We start from the raw sequence: 11,404 nt of genomic DNA on the forward strand, positions 1-11,404 counted from the left end.
AAAAAAAAAGATTTACGATTTAAGATTTTTAGGTAATCTACATCCAATGTGGGGTTCAAACTCACAACCCCTAAATCCAAAGCCACAGCCCCCTGACTGAGCCAGCAAGGTGCCCCGGGTTTTTTTCTTTTTCTAACCCCCACACCAAGCCCAGTATCCTTGGGGATCCCACAGGCGGCACATTTTCCTGATATGAACCAAATTGCCACAGGGGCTTTCTGCTCTGTCTGTGGGTGCCCCCGCCCCCCAGGAGATCTGGAGTTCTCTCCCCTAGATGAGTTGAGAGATTTTGGAGGACAGGGGCGGTGAAGTACACAGCCCTGTCTCCTCACCCTGGACCTGGCCGTCCTTCATAAGGAAGGAAACTTGGATGAAGACCAAACGTTAATGAATATCCTTCTCACCTGCAAACTCGTTGAAATGGTTGCCAATGTCAAAAGCTTGGTAGTTGTAGCCGGCGTATTCGTAGTCAATGAACCGTACGTGGCCTACGAGGTAGAAGAAACTTCAGGAAGGTTGTTCCCAGGAGAGAGGGGAGCAGCGGGGCCTGGCCATGTTTCCACAGCGCTCTGGAATGCACCCTCGAACTCTTGCTGGCCTCTGGGGCAACCTGGCCTTGACACAGCCTCCTCAGTGGAAACCTTCTGAGCTGTTTGTGTGTCCATCTTGTCCCTCCCGCCTCCCCGCCCCGGCTGTCCCTCACACAGGGGGGACCCTCACGCTCCCCTCCTCTAAAGGCATCTATCAGCATGGCTAAGGACTGGAAGTAAAGGTAAGTACGTCCTATGGGTGGGGCTCTCATTAGGAACACAGGAAGGTTCTGGCCCTGTGAGGGTTTGGGCCACCCAAGATGTCCTCGGAACCCCAAAATGTTGTCAGAAGGAATGGCTCAGGTGTCCTAACATTGAGGACCTCCACAGATCATGATTTTGAGTTCTTTCTCGGCAGAGTTTGCTAAGTGGAAATTTGTTTCCTTTTTTTTTTTTTAATTTATTTTTGATACAGAGAGAGACAGAACACGAGAGGGGAGGGGCAGAGAGAGAAGGAGACACAGAACTGGAAGCAGGCTCCAGACTCTGAGCTAGCTGTCAGCACAAGCCTGACACGGGGCTTGAACCCACAAACGTGAGATCTGACCTGAGCTGAAGTCAGAGGCTTAACCAACTGAGCCCCAATTTGTTTCCTTTTTTGTTTGTTCTTGAGAGAGAAAGAGCATGAGTGGGGGAAGGGCAGAGGGGGGGCCAGAGGATCCAAAGTGGGTTCCATGCCAACAGCAGAGAGCTGGATGCGGGGCTCTGACCCACGAGCCACGAGACCATGACCTGAGCTGAAGTTGGATGCTTAACCGACTGAGCCGCCCAAGCCCTGTGCTGTCCAGACAGAGCCAGGGAACCATACCTTTGGTGCCATCATAGATGATGTTCTTGCAGAGCAGGTCGTTGTGACAAAACACCACAGGGGACTCCAACTGGGACAGGTGCTCCTTCAGCCAGGCCAGCTCCCGTTCCAGCACCTCCACCTTGGGGACATCTGCAGAAAGGCTGGGCAGTGGCGAGAAAGGTGGCCCATGAGGGGAGGGCTGATAGGACACAGGTAGATACTTGGCCTCAGGAGCCCTGAGCTCAGGCCTTATCATGACCGTTTCATGTCGAGAGGCCCCGGACAAATGGCTCACCCTTCAGACCCTCACTTTTGTCATCTCTAAAAAGTCGAGAGGGCTTCCTGATCTCCTGACTTCCTGTAGTCACTCTAAGACGCTTACTAAATCATGGGTGTAAGAACATTTTGCAAAGCACAGACAGACACCCCTGATCCCATGGCGTCCCTGCTGCTTCGTGAAAGGGACAAGAAGGTAAGGAAGGGGGCAGAGAGAGGACAGGAGGGGAGAACGAGTGCCCACATTCAGTTACTCCGGACTCACACAACGAGGGAGCAGGGGAGCACTGCAAACAGGCCTGCTTTTAGCGTGCTGGAGCCGATTCCTCGGGAAAGGTGCAGCTCTCTCTAAAACAAGACTGTGGAGGCGTCACAGGGCGTAGCGGAGGGGCTGGCCCACTGGCACTCTTGAGGAGGCCGAGGTATGCCCTGGCATGTCCCCCTCCCCCTCTAGTGGCTGGTGTCACAGGGGGAAAGGACCAGAGAGCTCATAAAGCCTAGCTCAGCTCACAGAGAGACCACTCAGGCCCACTTAAAGCAAACAAATGGTGTCTTGGGCTCACTCTTGCAAGACCAAGGGATTATTAGGGCCTTTCAACCCAGCACTCGATCTGCAGCTCCCCAGTGAGTCGTCCCTTCCGCCTTGAACTACAAACGTGTTTCCTTGACGTGTTTCCTTGACGCAGGCCACGCTGTACACTCACGGGCAACTGGAGGGCTGGAACAAAGGGGACGGAGGCCACCCCTCCTCCCCGGGACGCATCACTGCTGAAGGAAACGTGTTGAGGAATGAATGAATGGGGCCATCGGGGCTGGCAGCAGAGGCCATGCCCTCACTGGTGAGGGCACCCTGTGCCGGGATGCTCTGACCTTTGGTCCCCGGAAAGCACGCAGGTCTGTGTACACTGAAAAGCCAAATAGTCAGCACAGCTCTTAAAACCCCAGAACCACCAATGGGTGGAGGGGAGGAGCCTGGGGTTTTCTCTCCTGTTCGACCGCCCTGTGTCTCCTGTTTGCTTTCTCGTCCAGGGCAACTGAGTCCAAGCAGGAGGAGGGGAATGGGATGCGTCCCCCTGATCCTCCCAAAGGATGCCCTGTCACTCCCTCACCGGTCCAGAGGCCGAAACATGGCAAAGAGCATTTAGCGACTAAGGCATCCCCCTGTCCCCTTGGAAAATGATAAATGGCAGGCTTCCTCCCAGGCTTTGAGAAGGTCAAAGCTAAAGAGGATCTAAGCCTCTAGTCAACTCTGTGGGGGAACTGAGGCTCGTGGAAGGACAGAGGCTCTCCAGCTTCCAGAAGTCTCTTGCACAGCTAAACCCTCTTCCTCCTCACCTGAGCCCTCACAGTCCCCGGCCTGTCCGTGGATCCAAAATCAAGCTGAACCTCCTAATCCCGTCAGAGGCTCCGCAGAGGTCACTCTGAGTTGGGGATCATCTGTTACGGGGGTGACCTGGGGGAGGCCTTCCTTTTCCTCACTGGAGTTTATCTGTGTCGACTGGCCCGCATAGGATGCATTTCAATCTTGGACTCTCCTTAAGAAGACACCTCTTAAGATGTTTTCCCCCTCTTGGTTCAAGACCATCTAAAGATAAGAATTAGGAGGCTATCTTTGGTTTGGCCAGGTCTTGGCCTGAACAACGTCTTTGACATCTAAGATACCTGATGCCCAGGCCCTGACCGCTGCCTGACCCCCACCTGACCCACCCCAAGGCCAGGCAGATGGTTACTGTGGGAACGATCCAGGCCTTCTATCTCCCCAGGAAGCCTCCCTCGGCCGCCCAGCTTCCCTGCCCCCGAGAACTTGAAACTCCGCCAGCTTCGCTACTTTCCGCCCTGACCCCATGAGACCCTTCCAAGGCTGTGTGGTTGGCAGAATAGTAACCACTGGAATCACAGAAACTGTCACACCTCAGGCAGACTGTCTCCTGAGAGGCGGCAGGAGAGGGGTGCAGAGGCTGGGGGGGGGGGGCAGCGCAGGGAAGCCTGGGGGTTACTCCTGATGAAAAAACTGTTGCCTGTCAGGTGTCCTGGAACCAGGTGGGAAAAAGCACCACAGCGGGCCATGTGTTGGGAATTTCCTGGCTCATCACCTTTGACCTGATAGCACCCAGCCCACCTAAGTCTCCTCTGGATGCCCCCCCAAAGCAGTGATCACCCCCCCCATTCTCCCAGACACCTGTATGCCCAACCAGACACCAAGGCTACCAAATCTATTCCAAGTCCCTGACTCACCCCCCATTTTCCATCCCACGCTCCCCCAACCCTGAAGCTGCCCCAGGACAATGTTCTAAGAACGTGATTCCTCGATTCCTTGCCTCAGAATCACCCGAGGAACCGGTCAAAGGCAGAGTTCTAGGGTCGAACTCGAGACCTTCCAATCAGTCTCCAAGGCTGGCTGGGAATCTGTGTTTAACAAGCGCCCAGGGGCACGCTAGGCTCAGACACGGGGAGCTCTAGTCCTAGATCGTGCTCATTCAGTTACAACATGCCTAGAGCCGGTCACCGCCCTCAAATCCCTACCCCCGCTTCCCCAAGTTCCTCCTGACCCTGCCCTTCACCACACCGGAGGGCATTCTTCCTAAGCCACAGTCGTGGCCGCTGGCTCACTGACTTCCGCTGCCTCCTAAATGAAATCCTGGCTCCTTAACCTGGCATGGGAGGGCCTTTCCAATCTAGCTCCAACCCACCTCTGCAGCCCCACCTCGAGCGGCCCTTCCTCCTGAGGGCCTGCCCCAGCCACCCTCAGCTACTCATCGCCCATGAGCCAAGTGTATTCCTCCTCCTCCTCCAGCCCGAGTGGACTCCCTTCCCAGCTCTGCCCTGCTTCTCCCACCCCTGCATGCCTTACTTTGTAGCTGTGTACAGGCAGGTCCTATGTACCCTTGCTCTTTCCTATGGTTCCTAAGCCCCTGGAGGGCAGGGACAATGTCACATCCATGGTTTTTGTTGTTTTAAATCCCGTCAGTGTTTGGGAAATGCAGCACTAAACCTGGGTTATTACCCTGTGACTGGAGCTCAAGAGCTTCGTCTTGTCCCAGGCACTGCTCAGCACCACCCGCGTGGGACGGGTTGGGCAGTTTAGGGTGCGCACTGTCCCCGCATGAGGCTCTGAGAAGTTAAACAGCTTGATTTGCCCAAGGTCAAAGCCACAACAAGAGCAAAGCTCCCGACAAGGTCACCCCTCAAGGTTACACAGTGACAGTACAGTCAAAGGAAGCTGGGGGTGGCAAGGGTCATGCCCGAGCACCCAGCCTGGACTCTAGCCCTTGAGCTGGCACTGACCTTGGGCAAGTCCCAGGCCCTTCTCCAGTCCTCAGTTTTTCTACCTGTCAGATGAAAGTGGTGGGTTACATGGTCAGAGGGTCCTGTTGACTTAGACTCCCTAGGATCCTGCTCTCCACGTGCTGTTTCAGTCCTAAGCGGGTAGGCAGTCCTTGTCCCACAGAAAACATTTGGCATAGAAGGTCTGAACGTGGGCCATCCTGGACAAATAGTCCTAAAGCAGTGCATGATACTTATGAAGTGGGAGGATCCAGATAAAATCATGCGTGCATGTACGTGCATGAGACAGAGACACATGATGCATGTATGTGCGTGAGACTGAGACACATGATCGGGATAGAGTTAACTACTGTCCTGTCATCTTAGAGGAGGGAAGGAGATACCCTCCCCCAAACCTCTTCTGTACCCTACCCCCATGAACCTCTGGAACAAGGGTGATAGCCAACCCAGCAGGGAACAGGGAGGGATCAGAGACTGACTACTGCCTTAGCTGGGGAAAGGCAATGTCAGGGATGGGTGGGGTACCCCCTTCCTTGGAAAGAGCAGTGAGGGAACTACAAGCTGTCACTTTGAATAAGGTGGGAAGCAGGGTCCCCAGAGGCATGTGGGGACAAGAGGTGTCCAGGCAAGTAGCAGGAGTCTTTAAGTCCCAAGGGCTTGTCAGCTGGTGAGCTGAGTTCTTCTGACTGATCATGAACTCAGCCTCACCCCATTCTCAGAGGCAGGGCCTCTCCCTACTGGCTGCTCAGGAATCAGCTTCGGTAGAAAGGGCCCTGGGCTGGGCCGACACTGGGTAAAGCTCTGAGCCTCAGTTTCCTTTTAAGTAAAGGAGGAGACAGTCCCTAACCCCGTTCTCTACCACAACTGGAAGACTCAAGGAGAAATTAACGCTCAGGTGTAAAGCTGGGGATCTGAGTTCCTGAGGTCCAATCAGCCCAACTCTGCTTAGATACAGACTGAGCAGTCAAGACTGAGCCCCTTAACCTCCTGGTGGGGTGGGATGGAGCCAAAAGAATGGTGGTGGGATCACATTAATGCGGTGGAGACACTAGCAGCCCTGCACCCTCCCAGCTTCTTTGTACCTGGGGTTGATCTCATTCTTCACAAGGGTGAAATAATTGTGCATCTTGTGCCAGAGGGTGGGCTTGGGCAGGCTGCCATTGGCGTGGATGGTGTGAATCTTTGCCATTTCTAAGGCGATTAGCCTACAGCAGAAAACAGGAAGGGTACAGTATCAGCAAAGGGCAAGCCCATCCCAGCTTGGTCCCTCCAGACCAGAAAGGGGGCTTCCAGGGGTCCATGGTGGGGCTAGCCAGAGGGCCGAGTATGGAACAATTACAGATCCTGCGGAAAGCAAGTCTGGGCAGAAGGCATGCAAAGGAGATAAGGCCTTTTCCAGAACCAAGTGCTGGGGCTGCCTCAAGGAGCAGGAAGGCAAAGCAGTGGGCCATTGGCTACAGGTCAATGACCCTGCCCCACCCCCAAGGTCCAGTACCCACAGCAATCCCTGGGGACAAAGGGGTCACCTGGGGATGGGGGGAGTGGCCCTCCTCCCTCCTTGGACTCTGATCCATGCCCGCAGTGTGGGGAGGTGAATGCAGGGCACCGAGGGATCAGGGGCTGGTGATGCCAGGCAGGGAAGAAATGCCTGCCTCTTATCAGCCTGGCCAAGGTGGGGAGGGGAGCGGGCCAGCCCAGGGCAGCCCCTTCCTCTGCGGCAGGGAGTTGATGCTGGCGGCTGGGTGCCAAGGACGCAAAACAAACCAGCGTTCTATTTTCAAGTTCTCCTGTGGACGTTATCCAAGGTCCTGGGAGAGGAGGAGGGGGCGGTGGGGAAGGCTGCTGGGAGAAGGTGGGGGTAAATGGAGAACTGACCAGTCAGAGAGGGAGGGCCCTGATAAGGACCCCAGCATCTGAGGCCCTGCATCCCAGCTGGGCTCCCCCAGTCCTCTGCCAGCTCTCCCTTCTGGAGCCCCACCCCCCACCCGGCTGCCAAGCCTCCAACATTCAAGCTTCCTTCGCCTCTGCCTGTTGCTCGAATAATAATCACTGGGAAAGGCAACAAAGGCATTGGCTGTTTGAAACCTTGTTACTGAGCTGTTCCAGGGACACCCCTCCCCTTGCCAGGTCCTGGGAAGGGGCAGGCCGTCACCCAACAGGATAACAGGGCAGTCTAGGGGCTCCTCCGGAAGCCCCCAAGGCTCCCACCTCCAAAAGGGTGGAGGGGGCAGGGGGGCGTGGCCACCACGGGTTGGGGGGTGAGATGAAGGCTGTGCTTTCAGAGGCTGGAGGCCCTGGGGCAGGAGGGAGCCCGCCAGGGTTTAGGCAAGGCAAGGAAACAGACCTGAGACCCTAGCCTTCCCTTCCCAAAGGAAGATTCCGACTAGAGCACGAACAGAGCCTTTCCTTGAATATCAATAGGGCTGTTGTCTGGAAAGGCGATGAAAGTAACCTCAACACTCAGCATTTTTATGCTGCAAAACCCCAGTAGGCAGAGGTTAAGAGGTGGGGTTCAGGAGAGTGAGGGCAAGTGGCTCCCCAAGGCCATTCCCTCAGATATCCATTTTCACCCTAGAAAGATAATGGTCTATCCTTGGAAAATCATCAAGGAAGAGCATACCTCCTACACCTATCCCAATTTCTGGCTCTCTCCCAAGTATAAGACTGTTATCGAACCTAAATCCATCTTCAATCTTCCTTACAGCGATCTTTGCTTCCATGAGAGGAGTCACAGCACCAGATTCATAGAGGCAGCCGGGGACTGGGAGTGAGCAGGTGAGGACCTGCCCACCTGTGAGCTTATTTACACCAGACAGAGGGAGAGCTGGGAGGACAGGGTGGGAGAAGCCAGGCCAGGATTCCCCGGGCCCTTGCCCTGCTCTGACCTCCCATCTTCAGGCTGGGTGGTCAGCTGGAGCCTTAAGACCACTGTGTAGGTCTGTTTGTCCCCTTACCTACAGAAAGACAGACACATACAATATACAACTTGGTGTAAATATCCCAGGGCCTGACCAGCCCCAGAGGCAGTGTGCTGGAACCCTGGAGGGGAAGGCATCCCAGAGTCCCTTTGAAGTCCCTTGAGGGTCCACCAGGGGTTCTCTGCAAATAGGGCCAGGTGCATTTACTTGGGGTTAACTGGGTAACAGGTGAGGAAGCAAAGAAACTTCCTGATCTATTCCCCAGATGGGTTTTTATTGTTTCCCCTTGGTGTTTGGAAGGCTCCTTCCCCTTGGGTGGGACAGGACTAATCTCAGGGATCCCAGGCAGACCCCTGTGATGTGCTGTTGTCCCCAGTATCAGGAGTCAACCTCTGCCTGCCTGGGACCTTGCCGTGGTCCCAGGGCTCTGCACTCGGGTGTGGCACGGGAGGGAGGGAGGTGGATACTGCCCGACGCCCCTGCCCAGAATGGTTAGAGGAGAGAAAAGGCACAATGGGGTCCCCCTTCCAGACCCCACAGAGGCATCCGTGGGGCTTGAAGGTTAAGTCCATTTCCTGGGTCCTACACAACCAGGCATTTATGGGAGGGGCTCCCAGGGGAATCATGGGTTCTTGTGAGCCTCTGTAAGGGAGCCTCGGCAGCTTCCTAACCCCGGGCTCCCCCGGCAGGGACCCTGGTTGAAGCTGACACTGGGGGAGGGATGGTCTCTCCCTGGGCTGCCAAACCAGGCTAACCCTGGAGAGGGCCCATTCTCCTCGAAGGCCCGAGCCCCTGGCAGGAGAGGAGGGGCAGGAAACCCCTGGTGCTCTGGAGATTTGGCTCAGATTTCCAAGGCTCCAAGATGTTCCCAGGTCAGACATGAGGTGGGCAGAGACCTGAGACCTGAGGTCAGGAAGCAGAGCCCTGCTGCATTCAGGGAGTCCTTTGGTCCCAAGGTCACCATATTCTCACTTGCCACCCCCAAGAGGCAGGTCACCCTTCCAGCGGACACCACCGAAAATCCACACAAAGCTACCTACTGCCCCTCTCTGCAGAGCGATGCACAAACACGCACACGCCTTTTTCATGCAGTTGCAGGCAGTCCACAGACCTTATGTCTCCTTCGTGGACCTCAGTCTGCGCCAGGAGAGCTGAGGATTTCCAAGCCCAAGGCTTGAGGACTAGGAGACATGAATGGGACCCGGGGCAACCTTCTCACCTGAAGAGCCGCGGCTCCCGGATGTGCTCGGGCCCCAGGGCCATACCCCGCATGTACTCGTAGCACAGCCCGTTCTGGAAGGTGCAGTAGAGTTTGGGGGCGCAGCCGTGAGCTCGCAGCAGCTGGAAGTTTCTGACCTCATTCTCCCGGTCCACCAGCAGCTCCGTCCGCTCCCCGTACACCCGGACCAGCACACAGTCGTGCATGTCCTCCTCCACGTAGCAGGCCACCAGCTTGTTGGTGATGCCGTCAGTGAAGCGCTGGCAGGGGGAGAGGGGGTGCAGAGGACGTGGGGCAGGGTCTCTCTGCCCCAGGGCTCCACACTCCAGCACAGGGTGCTCATTTGAACTATTTGAATGCCAAGCACTCACAACCACCCAGAAGTCCCCCATCCATTAGCTCTCTTACTAAAGCAAGAGCTCAGCATTGTTCCCTATGTTCCTAATGCTTTACTCTGTCCTCGGGGCTTGGGGTACACTGAGGAGTTTGAAGAAGAAAAAAAAAAAAAACCAGGTAGCCTCACGTCTCCTGGGCCTGCCTCTAGTGGCTGGGATCTGCTGGTGAAGGCATTCCCTTTTCACTTCTTCATCCCTGAAAGAAAACTCAAAGGCCAAAATGTGGCCAGGGAGGGTCGGGAACTGCCTTGGATGCATACATTCCGACCTGGCTGCCTCTCTGCCAGGCTGAGGGCTCTTTGCTACACTTCTTACCCCATCCAGCAGCGGAGGTACAGGAGGTACTGAAGTTGGGCCTTGGTGGTCAGAGCTCCTAAGGGCCTCTGAGTTCCAAACCAGAAGAGACAGTAGGCCATGGGCTGGGGACAACAGACTCTCTGGGTATGCTGACATGAAGGAATGAACCATGGAAATTATGGGGCTCTAGAGGATGTGTGAACCAATTCGAGGTGTGGAAACCGAGGCCCAGAGAGTCGAGGGGCTGGCTGGTAGCATGTCCAATCCGTGCTGAAATTAACCTCAGACACACCTGATGGCTTGTGGGTCTTACAACCAAAGTGGGCCTTTTATTTTGAAAATGCTACCCGCCCGTCCTTCCGGAGAGAGGTGTCAGCCTCTGCAGCTGGTCTGGGAACCTGGCCTTTGCCCATCAGGAAGACCTGCCCCTCCAGCATTAGCTGCAGGTGCCCTGCTCCGGATGCCTTCCTCCCTCCACAGGCAGGTCCCAGAGGAGGCTGGGGGAGGGTGAGCAGGTGAAGACGTTTCCGAGGATGCAGATCAGTTGGGGAGTGGGCCTGAGGCTCCTGGTGGGAGGCTCTGCCCACATTTGTGTCCCTGAGAATGTGCCCAGCTAGGGGTGGGAAGGCGCCCTGTGTAGGGGTGCTGAACCAGAGCCTGGGGCTCTGGGGAGGTCTCCAAGCAGCGCTGGGGGCCCTGGGCTAGCTGGAATTCCACACTGGCAGGAACTGCTCGGAACCTGGATGGGGCAGGGAGGGGTGTGTGTGGAGGTTGGGGGTGTCCCTTAAAAGTTCCTGCCTCCTCAGGTTTCAGTGCCGGCCGCGCGCGCAGCTCTAGGCAGCGAGGGGCACCCGCGCGCGGCGACAGGGGGTGGGGCCCTCGCGCGCAGCACGCTGACCGTGGGCAGGTGGACCTCCGGCGGCCCGCGAGGGGGGGTGGGATTAGGGACCGAGGGAGACGGGAGCCTGGCTCTGCTTCGGGACCCGAACAGACGGAGCAAAATACATGCCCAAGCCACCATTGCAACCCTGCCCTGCGCAGCAGCCGCGCGCCCCTGGGAGCGCCACCCGGAAGGATGCACGGACAGGCGTCCACGCATCCCCGCTCCGGCCCCGACAGGGCCCCAGCCCAGCCCCGCGCCCGCTCGGCTACCTTGGTCCGAACTTGCTCGGGCTTCCAATGCGGCCGCAGCTCCTGGATGAGGCGTAGGGCGCCGGGGAGGATGTCGTCCTGGTCCACAGATATGCCGAAGCAAGGGACGGCGGCGGCCCTCGGGGCGCCCGGAGGCTCCCGGCAGCCCGCGCTGGCCGCCGCCTTCTCCTCCATGCCCCATGAGCACTGCGGGCACGGCGCCTGCCGCCCCAGGTAAAAGGGCGAGCACGGCAGAGGAGCCGAAGGGGGCACAGCCATTCCCAGCAGCCCCACCCCCTTGGAGCCGCCGCGCGAGCGCTAGCCCCTGCGGGGGGGCCCGGCGCGGCGGTGGGAGTGGTAGAGGAGGGGCCAAGGGAAGTCCATGACTCAGGAGCCCGCTGCCCGCTCGGATCGGCGCCCGAAGCCGACCCGGGAACGCCGGGGCCCGCCGCGATTGTGACATCATCATGGGCGGTGGGGCGGGGGCCCGGGAACGCCCCCCG

The 11,404-nt window shown here is 57.2% G+C and overlaps 1 protein-coding gene and 1 long non-coding RNA gene across 2 annotated transcripts in view; both read right to left on the minus strand.

Moving 5' to 3' along the window:
- ETNK2 (ethanolamine kinase 2) overlaps nt 1-11,355 on the minus strand; it is an 18,217-nt gene extending 6,862 nt beyond the window's left edge. Inside the window, exons 1-5 of the mRNA XM_029935539.1 lie at nt 10,923-11,355; nt 9,079-9,338; nt 6,024-6,146; nt 1,399-1,541; nt 405-488 (exon numbers count right to left, since the gene is read on the minus strand). Of these exons, the coding sequence (XP_029791399.1) occupies nt 405-488; nt 1,399-1,541; nt 6,024-6,146; nt 9,079-9,338; nt 10,923-11,180 (868 nt within the window). The 5' untranslated portion in view covers nt 11,181-11,355. The remainder of the gene's footprint in view (nt 1-404; nt 489-1,398; nt 1,542-6,023; nt 6,147-9,078; nt 9,339-10,922) is intronic.
- Nucleotides 1,562-3,215, minus strand: LOC115288316. Its single transcript, XR_003906935.1, has 3 exons — nt 2,992-3,215; nt 2,220-2,421; nt 1,562-2,004 (listed from the first exon to the last, which is right to left on the minus strand). It is a non-coding gene; the product is annotated as an uncharacterized LOC115288316 (long non-coding RNA).
- Nucleotides 11,356-11,404: the final 49 nt, after the last annotated feature.

Source organism: Suricata suricatta, chromosome 3 (assembly GCF_006229205.1).
Source record: "Suricata suricatta isolate VVHF042 chromosome 3, meerkat_22Aug2017_6uvM2_HiC, whole genome shotgun sequence".
NCBI classification, from domain to species: Eukaryota; Metazoa; Chordata; class Mammalia; order Carnivora; family Herpestidae; genus Suricata; species Suricata suricatta.